This window comes from Anguilla rostrata, chromosome 5 (genome assembly GCF_018555375.3).
Source record: "Anguilla rostrata isolate EN2019 chromosome 5, ASM1855537v3, whole genome shotgun sequence".
NCBI classification, from domain to species: Eukaryota; Metazoa; Chordata; class Actinopteri; order Anguilliformes; family Anguillidae; genus Anguilla; species Anguilla rostrata.
Genome location: NC_057937.1, coordinates 483,858 through 503,691, shown reverse-complemented (window position 1 = coordinate 503,691; position 19,834 = coordinate 483,858). Strand labels below are relative to the sequence as shown.

General features: G+C 45.0%; 1 protein-coding gene across 1 annotated transcript; it reads right to left on the bottom strand.

Moving 5' to 3' along the window:
* Positions 1-279: 279 nt before the first annotated feature.
* chrnb5a (cholinergic receptor, nicotinic, beta 5a) lies at positions 280-19,109 on the bottom strand. Its single transcript, XM_064334502.1, has 6 exons — positions 18,078-19,109; positions 5,173-5,318; positions 4,502-4,546; positions 3,652-3,761; positions 2,371-3,343; positions 280-1,997 (listed from the first exon to the last, which is right to left on the bottom strand). The coding sequence occupies exons 1-6, from the start codon at positions 18,127-18,129 to the stop codon at positions 1,851-1,853; spliced, it is 1,473 nt and encodes a 490-aa protein (XP_064190572.1). The 5' UTR covers positions 18,130-19,109; the 3' UTR covers positions 280-1,850.
* Between the last annotated feature and the right edge of the window lie 725 nt (positions 19,110-19,834).

The following is a 19,834-nucleotide window of genomic DNA, read 5'->3' as shown; positions in this document are numbered from 1 at the left end:
CTCAGTGAATGCAGCCCAGGACCAGAACAGAGACGGCTAACGCTAACCATGCTAACATCAGCTAGCCACACCTGCTTTCTCTTCGTCATACATTAAGGTCTTGGCTCAGAACATAACACTTAAATGTCCCTTTGCAACTGCATACTTCAATAGCTATGCAACAATGTTCTGTAATTTAATTAAAGTTTAATTTTGATTGTTCCAAGATGCAAGTGAGCTCCTGAACATCTCAGTGTCTCAGTCTGCATCAAAGACCTTCTCAAAATAAAGGCGCCTGCTCACAAACACAAGCAAATTTATATTTTCAGCCCATTTTATTTCAATAATACAAAGGATGTCTCTTTTGTTTACAGATTATATTGTTGTTTGGAGAGTTACCTGACTTGGATAATTGATACTCCATTATTTCCATTCAAGTTTATTTGTCCAATTATGCTTCTACTTTTTTTTTCAATTAAGGCAATTTAAAAATGTTTAACTGTTACGCACGGTACATCTATTCACAGGCATTGGCAACTGTATCAAACAATTATTTATGCTTTGATGCATAAATCATAATGAAACAAAATCTCTGTACATGAAATAAATAAAGCAATGCTTCACCAGACCTCCAGTCACAATATTTAATAGTGTATTCAACCGTTTAACACCATTGCTGCATAATAAAATGTTAGTTTTTTCTTTCCCGTCTATCTTTTAGTAGACAGAGAAAACGTAACATGACAGGAAACAAAAAAAACAATAAAAATCACGTTCTTCCAAAAAGAATATATATGACATAAAATTTGATGAGAAAAAAACAATGTTTGTGAACTTTATATTTGCTTCCCAGATAATAGTACCTCTTGCAGTAGCAGTATTAATCACAGAAGTGAAAGAGTTTGTTTTGAACAAACAATTGAGCTTCACATAAAGTACTTATAAATGTTTTAAAACCCCAGTTAAGCGTAGTGTAGTTGTCCAACTCTGTGAAAATCATAGTCAGTAAGAGTGGGAGGCTGTACCCACAGTGTATTGTGGGGACTGTAGTTCTCATTATTCACACGGCTACTTCCCTTGTCAAGAGAGTCTTCATCCAAATGGGCTTGGATTGTGTGCTTGTGGCTTTTATATAAAACAGGTTTATTGCTACCAGCTTCGTTAAAAATGTTTTGTGCTAGTATGTCTGAAAAAGACAGACAAAAACTCAGTAAGGGGAAAAACAATTGTGTCTGAGTCACTAAATGAAGCCTTCCTTACATAAACTGTTTAGAAAACAGTATAGAAAATGAAAATCTCACCCATAAAATGAAATAATTCTCATTGCTTCCAAGTCCAATGAGTGACTGTCCAACTGAAACCTTCACCCTGTAAAACCATTTCCACTTCATAGCCGTTACAGTACAGCTGTCATCATTTATATAAAGCAAGATCAACTGCGCTTCATCAACTGCGCTTCATCAACTGCTAACGAAAGCAGAGAATTTTGGTCTTTACCTCCAATAGTAAATGTCACTAAAGTCAGTAGGTTTCGCCCTGGAAGACAGATCTCTTCAGATCAGATCTTGACATTGTCGTGACATCATCTTATCTTCCTGCAGAACTTTGGATTCAGCAATCTTTCCAAAGCACACACCACACCTTTACCTCTCAACACCCAGAATATATTTGACTCACATATGATCACACTATTAACGGATTTAAAACTAGGACGTGGTTCCACACTTTTTAAAGGAAACCAACAAACCCAATGGAGAAAATAAGTGGTGCCCTCAAACTGAAGTCCTGAGTTGTTTGTATGTGACCGTGTGTCTGTGCTGCAGGGCGCAGCGTCAGGCCGGGTGTTTGGGCGGACGCAGGGAGCGGATCGATCACTCGTCCTCGGCGGCGGGTGTGTTGTAGCTCTGGAAGAGCGGCTGCATGAACAGCCCCACGGTCCCCACCACGCACACCAGCACGAATATCCACAGGAACAGCCGGTCGATCACCATGGCAACGTACTTCCAGTCCTCGATTACCTGTGGCAGATGACGGGCCTTGTCAATACTTTCATATCCATTCAAATTTTGTTTGATTACCTGATTGTCATTTCTCTCATCCAGTCCTGTCTCGAGTGGACATTTTCAGTCATCACTGTGATTTTTCTATACCAGCTAATCTACAATTCACAAAGGTGATGGGTAAAGATGAGAGCGTGCCACCCGTCTGTCAAAGAGCCCCACTCACAGCTTAATCTGACAACTCTCACTACAAATACTCTACGGATGTTCACACTCACACTCACTCTCACTCTCACTCTCTCACACACATACTCAAATGCTCACACACTCTCACACACACTCAGGCTCATACTCACGCCCTCATCATCATCATCCTCGCGCTCGTACTCACGCCCTCGTCGTCGTCCTCGCTCTTCATGTGCTCGGCGATGAAGCGCACCCCGTCGGTCGCCTCCTCCAGGTCGGCCTCGCGCTTGCCCCGCACCCTCCGCCGGAACTCTGTGCTCTCGGGCAGGCCGCCGGCGCGCCAGCCGTACCGCCGCGCCGAGTCCTCGCTCACGTAGAAGGCCTCGGCGTCCGCCGCCCCCGGCCCGCCCCCCGGCCCGCCCGCCGCGCCCGAGAAGGACGTCCCCCGGTGCTTCCGCCGGAAGTGCTCGCGGATGTTGGAGGCGCCGGGCCGGCGCATGAAGAGGAAGGAGGGCAGCCTGTGGAGGAAGACCCTCTTCACCCAGAGCGGCATGCGGTGCGTGCTGGGGGAGCGGTGGTGCACGTTCAGCACGCACACGCTGGTCACGATGGAGAAGGTCACCAGCACCATGGTGAACATTAGGTACTTCCCGATGAGGGGCACGGCCAGCGAGGTGGGGGGCACGATTTTGGAGATGAGGAGGAGGAAGACGGTGAGGGCCAGGAGCACGGAGATGCAGAGCGTCATCTTCTCCCCGCAGTCGGACGGCAGGTAGAAGACCAGGATGGCCAGGGAGGTGATGAGCACGCAGGGGATGATCAGGTTGATGGTGTAGAAGAGCGGCTTCCTCTTGATGATGAAGTTGTAGGTGATGTCCAGGTAGGTGACGTCGTCGGGGTCCTCGTTCTTGCGGCCGGGCAGGGACACGATGTCCCACTCTCCGCTGGGCGTGAAGTCGTCCCGGCTGGCGAAGTCGCTGGTGAGCACCAGGTCGATCTCCGTGTGGTCGTAGGTCCAGGACCGGAACTTCAGCGTGCAGTTCTGCTGGTCGAAGGGGAAGTTCTTCACCTCGATCTTGCAGGCACTCTTGTAGATCGCCGGGGGCAACCAGAAGATGTCCCCGGTGTAGGACACCACAGCGTTGGAGTAGAATGACACCTCGTACGTCCCGTCAGCACTAAGAAGCAGGGGGGAAGAAAAGGTTTGTACTTTGACTATTTTTATTCAGGATATTATTGCATGTAATGTTTAATGAGTATGCAAACAGACAGGCATTGTTTGGAAGGGGGGGTAGCGAAAGACAAATTCAACCCAGAAATAAAAGTTTTTTCAGCAGTGTGGGAGCGCTCTGCATGTCCAAATGTCCCTTTTCTCCTTCCTTAGCGCTGAGTGGCACACAGGGCAGTGTGTGTGTGCAGAGGGAGGTGTGTGTGCAGAGGGCACTGTGTGTGTGCAGAGGGCAGTGTGTGTGCAGAGGGGTCTCACTTGTTGTAGAGGACGATGTCCGGCAGCCAGATGTGCTGAGAGGGGATGCGCAGCTTCTTAATGCCCTCATACTCCAGAGGGTCCCACATCAGCCGATAGTCATGCCACTCCTGAGGGGACAGAGGAGTCAGTCACACACACACGCACGCGCACACACACACACACACACACACACGCATACACACACACACACACACATACATATACACACACACACATGTACATACACACACAGTCACACACACACACACACACACATGCACATATACATATACATACACACATGCACACATATATACACACACACACACACGCATACACACACACACACACACACACATACATATACTACACACACACATACACACACACACACACGTACATACACACACATAGACACACACACACACACACACATAGACACACACACACATGCACATATACAGACACACATGCACACATATATACTCACACACACACATATGCATACACACACTCTCTCACACACACAGACAGGAGTACACACTGAGGGGTAGTACAGACAGTACAGACTGAGGGGTAGTACAGACAGTACAGACTGAGGGGTAGTACAGACAGTACAGACTGAGGGGTAGTATAGACAGTACAGACTGAGGGGTAGTACAGACAGTACAGACTGAGGGGTAGTACAGACAGTACAGACTGAGGGGTAGTATAGACAGTACAGACTGAGGGGTAGTACAGACAGGAATACAGACTGAGGGGTAGTACAGGCAGTCCAGACTGAGGGGTAGTACAGACTGAGGGGTAGTACAGACAGTACAGACTGAGGGGTAGTACAGACAGAGATAGTACCGCATGCAGTACTGGCCTGAGTGAGCCACACATTCGTGGTCATGATCTGCTCTCTTTCATTCTGCAACACAGAGAACAGAACACTGACCAAACCTGCCCACCTTTACATCTGCACATAAAATGCATTTTATTTGATACAGTGCTTAAAATAATCACCAAAGAGACCTCCACAGATTAAAAGTATCACTTTAAAATGTATATAGCCACCTGTGAGACTCTACGCAATCGATTTGCACTTGAGAGCACATTGACCTCAGCACACATACAGCTCCCTTGGGTGGTTCAATTTATCATCAGCCGAACATTTACTAAAGCAATTCATATGAAGACCCTTTGCTCAAGGGAACAGCAGCACTGTTCCCGGGATTTGCACCTGCAACCTCTCATTACCGAGGAACAAGCTTGTTTTCTGAAGTACTGTGCCACACTCCCCCTGGATTCAACCAATACTCACCACACTGATGAGCTGATGAGGTGGGGCACCTGGATGAGGGGGGGGGGGGGGCGTACTCACCACGCTGATGAGCTGGGGGGGGGGGGGGCTGTATGGGGGGGTACTCACCACGCTGATGAGCTGGGGGGGGGGGGGCACTCACCACGCTGATGAGCTGGGGGGGGGGCTGTATGGGGGGGCACTCACCACGCTGATGAGCTGGGATGGGGGGGGCTGTATGGGGGGGTTCTCACCACACTGATGAGCTGGGACAGGGACACCTGGATGGCGATGGTGACCTGCTGGCTCTTGTTGACGGCGGGGCGGATCAGCTTGTTGTAGCGCTCGGGCCCCAGGAGCTCGGTTACCAGCCGCTCCTCCGCATCAGCAGCCCCCCCAGCTGCAAGAGCAGGGAGCAGGGAGCAGTTACAGCAAGGGAAGAGCACTCAGAGTAAGGGAATAACTATCAGAATGAGGGAATAACTATCAGAATAAGGGAATAACTATCAGAATGAGGGAATAACTATCAGAATAAGGGAATAACTATCAGAATGAGGGAATAACTATCAGAATAAGGGAATAACTATCAGAATGAGGGAATAACTATCAGAATAAGGGAATAACTATCAGAATGAGGGAATAACCATCAGAATGAGGGAATAACTATCAGAATGAGGGAATAACTATCAGAATGAGGGAATAACTATCAGAATAAGGGAATAACTATCAGAATGAGGGAATAACCATCAGAATGAGGGAATAACTATCAGAATGAGGGAATAACTATCAGAATAAGGGAATAACTATCAGAATGAGGGAATAACTATCAGAATAAGGGAATAACTATCAGAGTAAGGGAATAACTATCAGAATGAGGGAAAAACAATCAGAATGAGGGAATAACTATCAGAATAAGGGAATAACTATCAGGCAGGGATCTCAAACTCAAATCCTGGAGGGCCGCTGTGTCTGCTGGTTTTTGATGTGTTCCTGCACTTAAGTGCTTAGTTTCAGTCACTGATTGGCTAAAAGGATCTGCACACGTTGTTCCCAAGGCCATGATTGGCTGCTGATTGAAAGGAAATCATGAAAACCAGCAGAGACAGCGGCCCTCTGGGACTGGAGTTTGAGACCCTGGAATAAGGGAATATCTATCAGAATAATGGAGATGTAAAGATAGATAGAGTTTCAGACAGAGCCTACAGGCTGCTGTTATTGGAGCTGGGGAATCATGTGGGCAGATTAAATGGGGGGGGGGGTTATTAACAGGGACTCACTGCTACAGAAACACGCCCCCCCCCAGCAGGTATCAGCTTTACAGTCACCTGAACTTGACCTGCTAATTCCCCACAGCTGTCCCTAAACCGGATCAAACACTAAATCAAATCAGACGGATACAGTATGTCTGATATTAGGCAATGTCTCGTGTCTGAGGACGACAGACCGCTTTCACTCCAAAATGAAAGCGGTCTCACAGCAGTGCGGTCGAATGCCAGGGTCACAGACCAAGGGTCTCCCTCTCTGCCCGTGCAGAGGCCCAAGGCTACAGGCGGTACCCCTGCCCACATGCCCCCAGCCCGAGCGCCCGCAGGAGTTCAGCAAAAGCAAAACAACTGTTCATGCATATAAAAATTAATATTTTCAGCTTTCAGTATTAATTCAGAGTTCATGGTGTGGATTAAATGCAGGCTCAGTGAGGAGAGTAATCTCCGCTCCAGAGTCTGCACTGTGGCTACGCCCCTCCAAAGAGGGAGGATTAGCAACGGCTGATTCACAAAATGGGGCAGGTTCAGCTTGGGACTCAAAACTGTACTCAACGGTACTCAAACTGAACTTTTTAAAATGGGGACTGTGCTGCCCGGACCACAGAGCCGGCCAGAGGACGGGGACTTCCGGCAGAATTCGCAGAATTGCCAGAGACACGTGGAGATTGTGCTGTCGAACTCGCTCTGAAACACGCAGCCGACGCAGCGCCTGGAGGGCCGCCGTCCGGCAGGTCTTTAAAGAGCGCTCCGAGCTGGAAAGGGTACGCCGGATCGGTCGGAAACCCAAGATGATGAGCAGATCAATGAGCTGGTTAAGACCCCGAGGAGCCCCCTGGGGCTGAGCGAAGGTCCTGAAGCAGGCAGCGTCCTCTCCCCGTTCCTCTGCAGCCTGACGCATCACAAGCGACTGCTGGCTGATTGGTTGAGGTTTCTGCGGTATTGATTTCACCTGTCCATGCTCTGTAGATCAGCGAATGGAAGGAAGGTCCAGGGGTCTTATAACTCAGTCCTGAGGGCGCTGCAGCATCTGCAGATTTTCATAGTTTCCTTTCAATCAGCAGCTCGTTTGGGTAACGACGTGTGTGGACTCCTCAGACATAAATTAAGCACAGAGGCACTGAGTCCTTCGTCCTGGAGAGCCACACAGCTGACTGGTTATCGTTTTTACTCAGCGCTCAATTGACCAATCACATCAGTGATTCCACAGCTAACTCACATCGCACGGTCTCCAGGGTTCTTCATGATTGGGTTTTTATGAGTAGTACATTTATTTGAGCAACTTCTGCTTAGAAATATACTTGCAACAGACAAACAAATAAATGGGCATTATTTTAAGGTAATGCAATAAGAGCAGTTTACATTACAGTACCAGATATGTCCACCGGGAGCAACACTGAGCACAAACCCATTTCACTGAAGCCAGTTCCGTAGAGCAGGAGATAAAAAGGAATCTTGTGTTGTTCCAAGAAAAAATGAAACCCAGGTGCGTTACTTAAATCTGCAAACCAAGAACATATAAATCTGCCTCGATGGGTCACTGGTGCTGAAAATATTATGAAATATTCAGCTAAACACTCCCTACAATCCATTTGCATTAACCTCATTTCAACTTGTGATGTAAGCATTCACTCAATGATTATAATTATTTTTAAAATATTAACCACATATGGCACACTGAAGCTACTCAATCTTACAGTATCATTTTTTTGGTAGAATACTGCGGTCCTGTTCTGCCACTTTAACACACTAAATATTCATGGAAAAGTTAACAAGAAACAATTACATCAGGTCCAACTTTGTAAAACATCAATATGTTATTTCTAGGGGCCATAAATATAATAAAAATAAATAAAAGCATTAAAAAGTTTTCCTGGCACACAGTCAGAATTTCTCCTTTCAGAGAAGTACACTGGCGTGGGCGTGAGCAGGATTTGGGTTCGAATGAGCACCTTAATCTGAGTAATAAAATGTGACACTTTAACTAGGCTTTCAGCTCTCTGCAAAGCCAGCTAAGAAAACACAATATTTTACTGCGGAAAGACATTAACATCAATGAAAAGCCCAGAAATACACACACACAGACATACAGCTACACATAATTTCAAGTGCCAGTCAAAACCAAACTGATTAGGTCTGCTATTTAACAATTTGAAGAGTACATTTTTTTAGAATGTTTCTTCAATGCCCTAGGTCAGTGTTCCAGAACTCCATCACTTTCAGTCACCAGTAGTGATTGTGACATCAGCATTAGAATGTTTAGTTAAAAACATTCTAATCACGTATTTGTGACCTCACACATGAAGGGGTTAAGATCTAAAACTTCATTGTGCCAGTGAGAGTTCCTTTGGATGCGCCTGCCCTTTCGGGGGGGGGGTGGTTATTCAACCCCTAAAACATCTGCCATGACCAATGGGAGACAGCGACTGACCCTCCATTTGGAGACTGCCCAAAATTCTCTGAATGTCAGATTACCTCTTCTCACATCAAACGTCACATTCGCTGACCGTGTCCATCCCCAAATTGAACTTGAGACAAGGGCTTCGGGCCTGAACATTTAATGCATTTTTAAAAACTCCTATTACTTCTGTTATCCATGACCACCTCCTCCCAACCCTGGGCATTATGGGTAATCCCACTGCAGTAAGATACAAGTGAGGAAGAAGGAGGGGTAGCTAAGATTTTCCTGAAGAGCTTCAGTTTCGGTATTTATGCAAAATCAAATGGAAAGGAAGTCAACTGTCAACTCTCAAAAAAAATCTGTAGCTTGTGAATTGTACTGCGTTTTATTTATTAAATGTGAAGTGGTGAAACTGTATGCACAGGAGCTTCATGGAACAAATTAGCTCATTTCAATACACTATAATAACACTGATGCCAGGATTAGTAATCAAATGATGATTGAATGCCCAGGCTGAACAAATTTAAACTGTTAATGATGAAGACAGGGCGCTTTGGACACATGAACCAGACAGAAACAAACGAGTCTTTCTGATAAACAGATTCAGATTCAGCTCACTGTGAATCTAGATTCCAGGCAAGTTTGAGTGTCTATAAGGGGGAACTTAACGTTAGAGCCACTACAGAAACTCTTATTGACGTGTGTCACTGCAGGGCTTTACTTCACACGCGGCTTTTCAAAATGATGTTGGACCGTAAGCGGCTTCGCTTTAGATAAGCAGCATTCTCCACTCTGCAGGTCAGACAGGAGAGTCTTCTCATGATTCATTCAGATTAAAAACCATAATAATATATGAGGATTTATTTACCTGTACAGGAAACTGTGGTTACTCAAAGCAACAAACAGTTGTTTCATATTTAAACAGCATTTTAAAGAAAAGGAAAACAGTATTAATTTGAAAACTTGAAAATGAATTGGGGATGAAGTTTGGCAAGCACAGGAGGGATCGGTCCACTAGTCCCTACAAATAGCTCATTTTAAATCCAGTTACAGTTGAAAGGGAGGCGACAATTATACGCACGAACAGCCATCCCTGTGTCCATGTCAAATCCAAAAAAACAGCGAAAAATAATGTGCCTGGTTTCTGTACGACAAACAGAGGGAGAAAAAACAAACAGAAACGGTCCAGCGATTCAGAGGCCTGAAGGTAAAAGTGCAGCACAGGTGGAGTTCAGTCAACTTCAGCTGCTACTGCCAACTAAGCCCAGGTGGAGCCATTTTTACGCCAAAACTCACTGAGCCAGCTATGAGCGGGGTGGGGGGGGGGGGGGGGGGGTTTAAACGGGCCCGCCCAGAGAGAGAAGAAAGGGTGGGGGAAACACCGGATACACACAAAGAGGACACACTTAGACAGGGGGGTAAAACCACTCTCACACCGTGCTGAGCACTCACATAACGCACACGGTGCATTCTGGGACGGTCCGACTCGTACACTTCACCTTAGTGGTGCCCAGCAGTAATCCTGTTGTGCTTTCTGTACAACTGACAAAATTGCTCTCTAAACTTACAAATGAATGTTCAAAAGTACAATATACATCCTCAAGTCTTGTTGATTTGTTTTGTTGCTGTGACCATCAATATAGGGGCAGGGGATGGACAAGATTATACCCAAATACTCACTGAAATAAATATTCACTTGTACACTTCTGGCAGAGTTTTTAAACATCTGAATACAGAAAGCCAGTTCTGAGCCGCAGGCGTTTCCTTCACACCCCAGTAGTCAGGAAGTCTCTGCTTTCTCATGCCTAACCTCAAGCATGTCTGTCGTGTATGTCACGGAGCAAATGACACGGCACGGCAGCAGGGCTACTGCAGAGCACATTACAGCCCCTGTGACGGGGATCCAGGGCAGCCTGATGCAGAGGAGCCAGAGCTGGATGTGATATGACAGCCTGATGCAGAGGATCCAGGGCTGGATGTGATATGACAGCCTGATGCAGAGGATCCAGGGCTGGATGTGATATGGCAGCCTGATGCAGAGGATCCAGGGCTGGATGTGATATGACAGCCTGATGCAGAGGATGCAGGGCTGGATGTGATATGGCAGCCTGATGCAGAGGATCCAGGGCTGGATGTGATATGGCAGCCTGATGCAGAGGATCCAGGGCTGGATGTGATATGGCAGCCTGATGCAGAGGATCCAGGGCTGGATGTGATATGGCAGCCTGATGCAGAGGATCCAGGGCTGGATGTGATATGGCAGCCTGATGCATTGCTGTTAATGGTGTAGAGGATCCAGGCAGGATGTGGGTGGTGACCATTCTAGGGGCCCACAGGTTTGAAGAGGGCAGCTAAAAAAGGGGAGCTCAGAGCAATAGTCTTTCAGGCGGCCCAGAATTCCTAGCAACGCCCCTGCCAACAGACATCGAGCCATTATAGCACTTTCAGTGCCCCTTGATCCAGCCAACCGGAAACGCGACGAATGACAAGACCGACTCTGAGTCTCGGCCTGGAGGCCACGCACATTATTTATTTTTGTAAGAAAAGTTTTCGAAAAACCAACAAAACAATTACAGAGATTTTTAAGCAGATTACATTCCATGAGAGCACATCCTGTTAAAAATCTGTCTGTTTGGATTATTCCAGAAAGTGCAATGACGAATATGCTGTTTCTTACTGGAACACAACACACGCTTCTCACAAACGAGGATTTTGAGAAAATAAAAACAGAAGCAAAAGAGGGCCATCTGGATTTGGCAAATTTTAAAAAACCTAAATTTGATCATGGATGAATTAACTCCATAAGAATTAATATAAGCAAGTTTACTGCATCCTTAGGTGAAATGAACTGAAATACACTAGTCCTTAACTTTCAGTCGAAAAGTCAATAAAATTTACAAACACATTTCACAGACAAAGGAGCCTCCAAAGTAAATGAATAAGTTTGGCCTGGTGTCATTATTGAGCATTTAGAGAGATAGGAGGTGTGCTGAAAGCGTGCCTCAGGCTGGGCTGGTGTGGGTAACGTGTGTCTCCCGATGACTTATTCATCATCTCCGCATCAGAGCTGCACCTCACTCCCCCACGGGGTTCAGTTCTGTCCCCGTCTCTAATCTGAGCTGCAGACCCCAGCAGCCCGTGGGCCTCTCAGGGGAAATGGGGGGGGGGGTGGGTTGGATGTTGAGAGGCCGGGGTGCTCGTGCACCTGTCCCACCGGCGGAGCCCCTGCCGATCTCCACACTCATACCCCACACGTCACCGCAAGCGTTTCCCCCGCAGACAGGCATATTTAACCAGACAGGCGCGCACGCCTCCAGCTACCCAAAGCCTGTACCGCGCAGCGGCGTGAGCGCGGATGCTAGCACCAATATTAGCAGCTAGCGTTCGGGCACAGCTGTGTGCGCTGATATAAAATCCTGCGGGCATCAGCATGGAGTGGGCGGTGTTGGAAGCCAGCGAACATCCTGAAAATGCCGCAACTTCTCACCCCTCCGAACTGATCAGTTTAATTGGACAGCGATCTGTCCCATTACCGCTCGGGAGAAGAGGCCTGGATGACTCTGTCACCGCACTAATGGCGGGATTAAACCCATGTGACTCAGAGCAAGCGGTGAACTCCGCAGTTTGAGCGCAGAGCCGTCGGGTTCAGCAGAGGGGACTGTCAATGTCCCCGCTTTCACCCATAATGCATTTCACCAGGAATGCCAGTGGGACCTCAGCGCCCTGTATTACTATGAAGAGCCGTCACTCTCAGTACTGCTGATCCATGTTCAACAATAACACCGTCTTTCATCACAAAACTTAGACGGCCCCTGAGATCACGGAATGATATACAATCACTCAGCCGTGTATATTAACAACAGAACACTTCCTGTGGGGCACGAGTCTATTTCCCTTATTTTACTGTGTGATTTCCCATATGTCCCATATTTTACTGTGTGATTCCCCATATTTCCCATATTTTACTGTGTGATTTCACTTTCTCAGATTCACATGCCCACAATCAATCTGAGCCCACATGACCTTGTGTTCAATGTAAGATCTTCACTGTCAGATAACTATCAGCTCAATCAAATTCATTTGGTCCCTACGGAACTCTCTATAAACAACACATAAATTGTTGATTTACTACCATTTTAATATGACATTCTTATGTCAGAATCGTCATGGTAATTAGAGAGAGGGGCATTTTGGGAAATAAAAATATACTTTACATTCAGTACGCAATTATCTACAGCAACATGCACAGCATGCTTATATTTTTAACACACGTACACAGATGGATATATGACGCATTTCAGACTAAGTACCCAGCTCAAGGGTACAACAGCAGTGCACCTCCTGGGAATTAAACCTGCAAGCTCTTGAGCAACAAGCACAGCTCCTTAACCATTATAATACACCAGTAATCCTTACCTACATACGCTCCTAAAAAATGAGCAGGAGGGGATTATAAAGAATCTGAATCTGGTGGTTTAATTGCAGCCCTGTCTGATGTGACCCAAATGCATCTATTCAGCTCTGCAGATCTGCTGTGGGTTTGGCCCCGCCTCTCAGCTAGCATGCGCAGAAAACAGCATGTTTGTGTGAGATTCTAACACTGATATTCCTGCTAAGGGATGACAATATGTCAGATAAAAAGTAACAGTACTGTACAGTTATTTTTTTTCGCCAAGAAATTGCATGCGCTTTCATGTTGTGTAGTCCTCTCTGGTCTTTTAAGCACCTGGCAGGTGATGCTGGTGCACCTGCTGAAGTTAAACAGGTAAACTATCATTGCACAGAACTGCACGGGGGTAGAGTATCAAAGCAGGGCAGGAGCTTGAACTATCAGACAGAGAGAAAGATATTTAATATTGCAAGAAAATGTTTGGCACCATGGAAATGCCCTTTCCCACCTTAAAACTATTTCAGTGTGCTGACCATCATAAAATCCCTTTGAATGAGCATATAGGTCACAATAATCTATAGCACAGCAATAAAGCAACCGTTTCAACTTTCCTAATTAACCAGTAAAATTATACAAGCAGATAAAATCAAATAAAATCGGGCATCTGTGACTTTGAGAAATTAAATTCAGTTGCAGAATAAAACTGAAAAAAATGACCCTGTACCCCTTAATATTAACTCAGATAATCAACACTGTTCTTCAGGCAGAATGCAAAACAGACTCTTGCATCCTCTTTTATCTGCTTTATTTCTGCTGAATCAGCAGGAAACCATCACTCTGGCTCACAATTAACAATGCCTGCGTGGCAGTACCGTGTGATCAACTTTGACCAGTTGCCGTGCAGTGAAGATAATGTCTTTGGATGTTTTACAGACAAAAGTTTTATAATTGTGACCCAGAGTGATGGTTTTCATATTTCAAAAGGTCACCTTCCATGCAAACTCCTAAATTGCCCACAATACACCTGTTTAAAGTTCTGGCCTGATTCTGCAGTAGCCAAAGCTGAACTCAATCAGGGAGTATGTGCCAGAGTGGTTTCTGTCATGGTGTTAAATTAAATTAAATTCTTAACCCTTTGAAGAGCAGGTTTTTCACAATGATTTCCTTTTTTTTCAAAATTCTAAGTCAGTGTTCTAGAACTTCCATGCTTTCAGTCACCAGCAGGTGATTGTGACATCAGCATTAGAATGTTCTGTTAAGAACACTCTAATCGCTCATTTGGGACCTCACACCTTTAAAGGGTTCAGTGCTTCCACTTCCCACTGTACTCATTTTCCTCGTTTTCCGTCCTTGGATGCGATGATGCGGAGATGATGCCGTTGCCGTGGAGCCATGGCGGCCGCGGGTTCTAATCGAGGTTAATAGGGGTTAAGAATATTCATCCCGTCCGCCTTCGGGCCTCCAGGCAGTCACAGCATGGCTAAGCTTTGATGTTCAAAAGAGCCGTTCGATCACACGCCCGGGGAAAGGGCACTATAAATTATGCGGAGTAGTGCGCCGATCTGCTGTATGCTTGACATGAGACGAGAGGAACATACAGTCAGGGGTGAGAGGCTGGCAAACACAGGCCACTGAGCCGAGCGAAACGAACAAGTGCATCAGCCCTGTGGTGGGGTAAAGGGACAGAGCTGCAGATCAGCAAAAACATTAAACCCGGGGAACGCGTTCGTTTGGACAGCAAAAATGTGTAAACAGTAAAATTTGCCTCTTTTAACTATATACTGTTTCTGAAACCTAGTATGCCAAATTATGTAACCCCAAAACCATTATATAAAATACACTACACACACACACACACAAGACTGCTAAGAATAAAATATCACCCAGGTGCACATCTAGTCTTTAATAATTCAGCCAAAGACTGCAATTTTCTCCTCTTATCTTATCTAGACTTATACAGTCACCAGACAATAAGATCTGAATATTAAAACCTCTCTTTTCAGACAAGACAAGAGGGCTCCATTTTACACCAGAAGGTGTCGCAAACACAGAAACTCCGAGATGTGTTGAGAATCTCTTAATTTCCTCCATTTTGTACAAAAACATGCGAAACAAAGATGGCCGCCGAGCCTGCAGAAATATCCACAGTGAATTATTAAGATGGCCGCCATCTGCAGCTGCCTCCTTCCCGGCCACTGTCTTTCAAGCTTCAGATGGTTCCTCACGCCACTGCACTAACCCCTTTAAGGTGTGAGGTCGCATGAATGTGATTAGATTGTTCTTAGCTGAACATTCTAATGCTGATGTCACAGTCACTACTGGTGACTGAAAGCAGTTGAGTTCTAGAACACTGACTTAGAATTTTGAAAAAAACATTTTAAAAAAAACAATTCCTCAAAGGGTTAATTCAACAAAAGCCCAGTAGCTGAAGGAAGAGATGATATGCTCCTGCTATTAGTGTGACCTCACACAGCACTCAGGAATTACCCAGAACCCTTCACTGCGATACTGGGAGCACTTGGGTAAAAACGTGTGTACTGTATTTTCCCAACCTTGCGTCATATTCTTTCTTTTTGTGGCATAATTAAGAGGTTCACAGGCATTTATTTGTTGAGAATAAGGCCTGGTGTCATCGTAAACTCTAAATATTGATCTGCTTGCTCGTCCCCGATCATACCATCTTGCCAAAGAATAGATTAGCCTGATAACACAGTCAGAGTTGAGAGTTCCGTACACACACACACACACACACACATGCACAGGCTACAGTTTGAGAGTCAGTAGTAAAAGTTGTGTTCTCTCGTTTCCAGTCCTGAAAACACACTGTAGCATGTGAAAGAGGCTGAGCATTAAGAGGGAACAGCGCATGGATCATAAGTTCTGCTGAGCAGCTCATTAACAGGACTGCAGTAAACTCACCCAACAAAACTGGGACATGCCATCCATGACAGTATCTCCAAAGGAAATAAGAACTCTGAGCAAGCAGTAGTTTAACAGCCTCTGGTCTTTAAGAGAGGCTGCTAATGTACTAGTGCATTAAATGCGCAGTAACGCTCCTGCAACGATGTGCGCGCATATCTGCACAAAAGAGAGAGCGCAAACACCCCATGCACAGAGCAACAAAAACAGGAAGTGCCACCAAGTCAGACTGCAGCCTTCCTCATGGGAAAGCAGGGCCTTACTGTGCTACAGTGCAGTTAATGGGAGTTAATAATAAAGGGTTCCTCTATAACAGTAGTGTACTACGCGCAGTATTGCCAGTGGTAATTAACCTGCTATGCAGTCCTGGCTAGATTGACACACTGCACATGCATGTGAGAAATATGCCTTCTCTCGCCTGCAGGATCTGCTGCGCTCCGAACTGCACATGTGGGCAGCAGTAAATCATCCCTCCGGCACTTTGAAGCACTTTTTCATAATTGAAAAAGTGAAGATGCAATCAGTCAGCGAGAGCAGCTGCGTGCCACACGTGTGCACACACTGCGTGTGCTGACTGTGGAGCACCTTGCACTGGAAACATCAACATCAAACTTTCAATGAGAAGTCGTTCGGAGAAACAGGTTGCGTAGTTTGCCCATGAGAAGATATAATTATTTGAAATTTTCCTCTACAGGAAATCCCACAGTTTCATTCAAAGCACTTCTTAGGTCCAGTCACTGTTTTGTAGTGGGCAGAGCTTTAGCACTTTAGTCCTCCAGCGGGTGGAGCTTGGAGCAAGGAAAGGAATCAAGGAAAGGAAGCAAGGAGACTAAAATAAGGGATTGGAATAGGCCCCTGGAAGTCAATCGAGTTCCACCATCTTTAAGAAGATTCCAGCCCATTAAATGGTGTCCAATGAGGAGTGCCCATTGATGATTTCCACTCCTCTGTGCAGAAATTATCACACAGCATTAAATTGCACTTATTTTCCCTGGCCCCTGAAGATGACATCATCAGCGCATGGCAGGGTTAGGTGCCATTTTCCATTACACCCAAATGATTCTCATACAGACAATTTTATATAATTTTTTTAAAAAGATGTGAAGCGTTCAGAACATTATGATACTTCAAATGATACAGGCCTCGTTATGAAGGAAAGAATCATATTCAACATTTTATTATTCTTCAAAGATATAGAAGGCTGGTTACTTTGTGGAAATGACTATACAGACTTTTCATAATCTCATTTTGTCATTTAAGGTGGAATTTAGTAGTACAGGATTGAAACGATATGGCAACTGAATAAGTTCTGGTTGGAACAAGGACGAAGGGACTGTGTGTTTCATACTGTACGCGCACTGATATAGGCTACACTATATATTATTGCATGGCCATTTTTCCCATTACAAATTGCATTGCACTTTATTCTACTACGGCATAAAACACGTGACTATGCAATGATGACGCAACTAAAATATTATTAATTATTTGCCGTGTTACGCCATTTCGACCCAAATGACTTTGTCATCTGCGTGACGCTGTTGTTGTTTTCTTACAACATACCTGCCACATGATTGAGTTATGCATTGACCTTTCATACAAGTTTCACATAATTACCGAACTTCATAGGTACCCTCTAAAAGGTTTTAAAAAACAGACCACGTAATCCCATTGCTTTTCTTCATTTGGGCAATGGCACCGGGTTTCGAATAAAGAATTCACTACATACCTGCTGATATAGGATAAATATTGCACGAGCCATACAACAGCAGGTAAATGCGTCACCGTGCTATTATTATTCAGTGAAATTTCGTGCTATTCAATGTGGCTGGAAATTAGAATCAAACTTGCTGCAGAGTTCAAACATTGTTTATCACCCATATTTTTGGCACATTAACCCCCTACGAGTTCTTTGTCACAAAAAAGCAGACGTTGTACACTGCCAAGGTAATGCAACACAGATAATTCAAAGCGTCATAGGTACTTCAGTCACTACAGAACTTAATACATTTATCTTTATGCCTCAACAGCGTTATATTTGCTATTATTTTACGCAAACGTCACACGCATGTTCTCAACATTAAACACACGCAAGAAACGCGTTTCTGTGAAATCAAGCCAATGTAACCATGACAGCACAACACATTATATTCGATTCTTCCTGTAAAACCCTGGTGTTTTACTTACTTGCCACGGTGAGGAAGAGTAGAAACAGCGATAGAGTTACGGAGGAAGCCATCAGTTAATAGCAGCTGACGCGCGAAACTTCAAGTTCAGTCGGTTTATGTCTTTAATGTATGAAATTTTAACAGAAGGGTTAATGTAGATTCGAAGGTTTCTTAAGTTCCCTTCGCCCAGGTAGTCTCAGAATTTGAAAGGTAACAGGTCCTAGAAAAAGCAACCCGGCTGTCCGGGTCGATCCGAAGAGGTAAGGGATGTTCGAATTCAGCGTCCAGTTTTCTGGAAACCTGAATCCAAGTTCGTGCCAACCATCAAGTCAATGATGACACACAGCCGCTCATCTTTCCCGGATAACACCGCTGTACTGCCGTTTCCTCCCATGTGGAAATTGCGAGTTGGATTTAAATCAAACTAAATAAATGTCCCAATGAATACTGGAAGCGATATAATAAAAAAACTGCGCCGCCCGCGCCTGCGTCTTCGGAGCGGTCTCGTGTGGTCCTGCCCCAGCAGCAGTCGCCGGTGTGTAACTACACACCCGCGGTCAGCGGAGTTGACATTTGTAGAAACAAACAATATTCAAGTTTAAATCCCAAAATCCACTACTGTCAGATAGAAAGTCTGGAGGATATTTTCTGATTCATGTCCTTTCGTCCGCACTTCATCCTTAAAATATATCAAAGGTCAAATGGTAAAGAAAAACTCCTCCATTGAGGAAATAAGCGGCACTCTATATACAGGAACGATTTTTTTTTCTTCAAACTCGGCTACTGAGTTATGTAGCCCGTGATGACTTACTCTAAACAAATGCTAAATTCTCTAAATATATTTTTACAATTTTGTTTAAACTTTTAATTCTACTCATTTTTATAAACATGTAATTATAGGCTACTTAAAGATATTAATATTACACTCATAAAATCTTGCCTGGATCTGTATTCGGACCTCTTCGCGGTGCTTCCCTCACCGGTGCAGTCGGGACCACGTGATCGGGGCAGGGCTGAGGAGCAGAATCCGGTCGTCTGAAAGCCTCTTTACTTTTCCCGAGTAAAATTTGGTCAATTGTTTTTGCCAGCTCTAAAAATGCGGGAATTTGCGAAGTGTGTAATGTTTCGAAAATGTAACCAGGATTGCTTCTGCTCGCTAAATCTTGGATAAGACCAGAGACCTGTCGGAGTTACTTATGGGACAGGTTCAGGTAGCTGCTCTATCCAGGTGCACTGGTTGCGTAACGAGGTCACTATTTTTTACTTTTTAAATATTATGAAATTATTCAACCGTAGTTTAAATATATTTAAATGACTTTTTTGCATTGAGTGCAGTGCATACACATCTGCGTATGTTATTACTGAAGAGATAACTCTCGTTAAAGGGAATTTATTTATGTAAATGTCAGTTTTAGTGCATTTATGAGTGGCCCAGATGGTTTTTGTTAGTGACAAAGGACATTTTAGATAAGTACAGAAGTTTCTGACTGCGGGCTTTACGATAGCTGCTATTGGGGTGTTTGGGGATTCAGGGTCTAAGACAATAAAACACAGCTCAGGTCCAGGCTGCTTATACAGTGATCTGTATAAAATATGTATGTGTCATTGGACAGACACAGGCCTTCCCATTGGCTGAAGGGCTTGGAGCAGATTCCTTATTTCACACAGATGATAGAGCACACATTTCATCTTCTCCTCCAGTAATCTCCTATCAAGGCACAGGCCTGACATCATCAGCATTAGCTTCTGCTTCTACCTTGCTCAGGTCTCCACACG

What these genes read in the sequence shown, in the direction of transcription:
- chrnb5a (XM_064334502.1), bottom strand. Translation starts at nt 18,129, where the DNA reads ATGGCTTCCTCCGTAACTCTATCGCTGTTTCTACTCTTCCTCACCGTG. An exon ending in ACTCTTCCTCACCGTGGCAA is followed by an intron (nt 5,319 to 18,077) that starts GTAAGTAAAACA and finishes CTGCTCTTGCAG; the next exon opens with CTGGGGGGGCTGCTGATGCG. An exon ending in GACATCGTCCTCTACAACAA is followed by an intron (nt 3,344 to 3,651) that starts GTGAGACCCCTC and finishes CCTGCTTCTTAG; the next exon opens with TGCTGACGGGACGTACGAGG.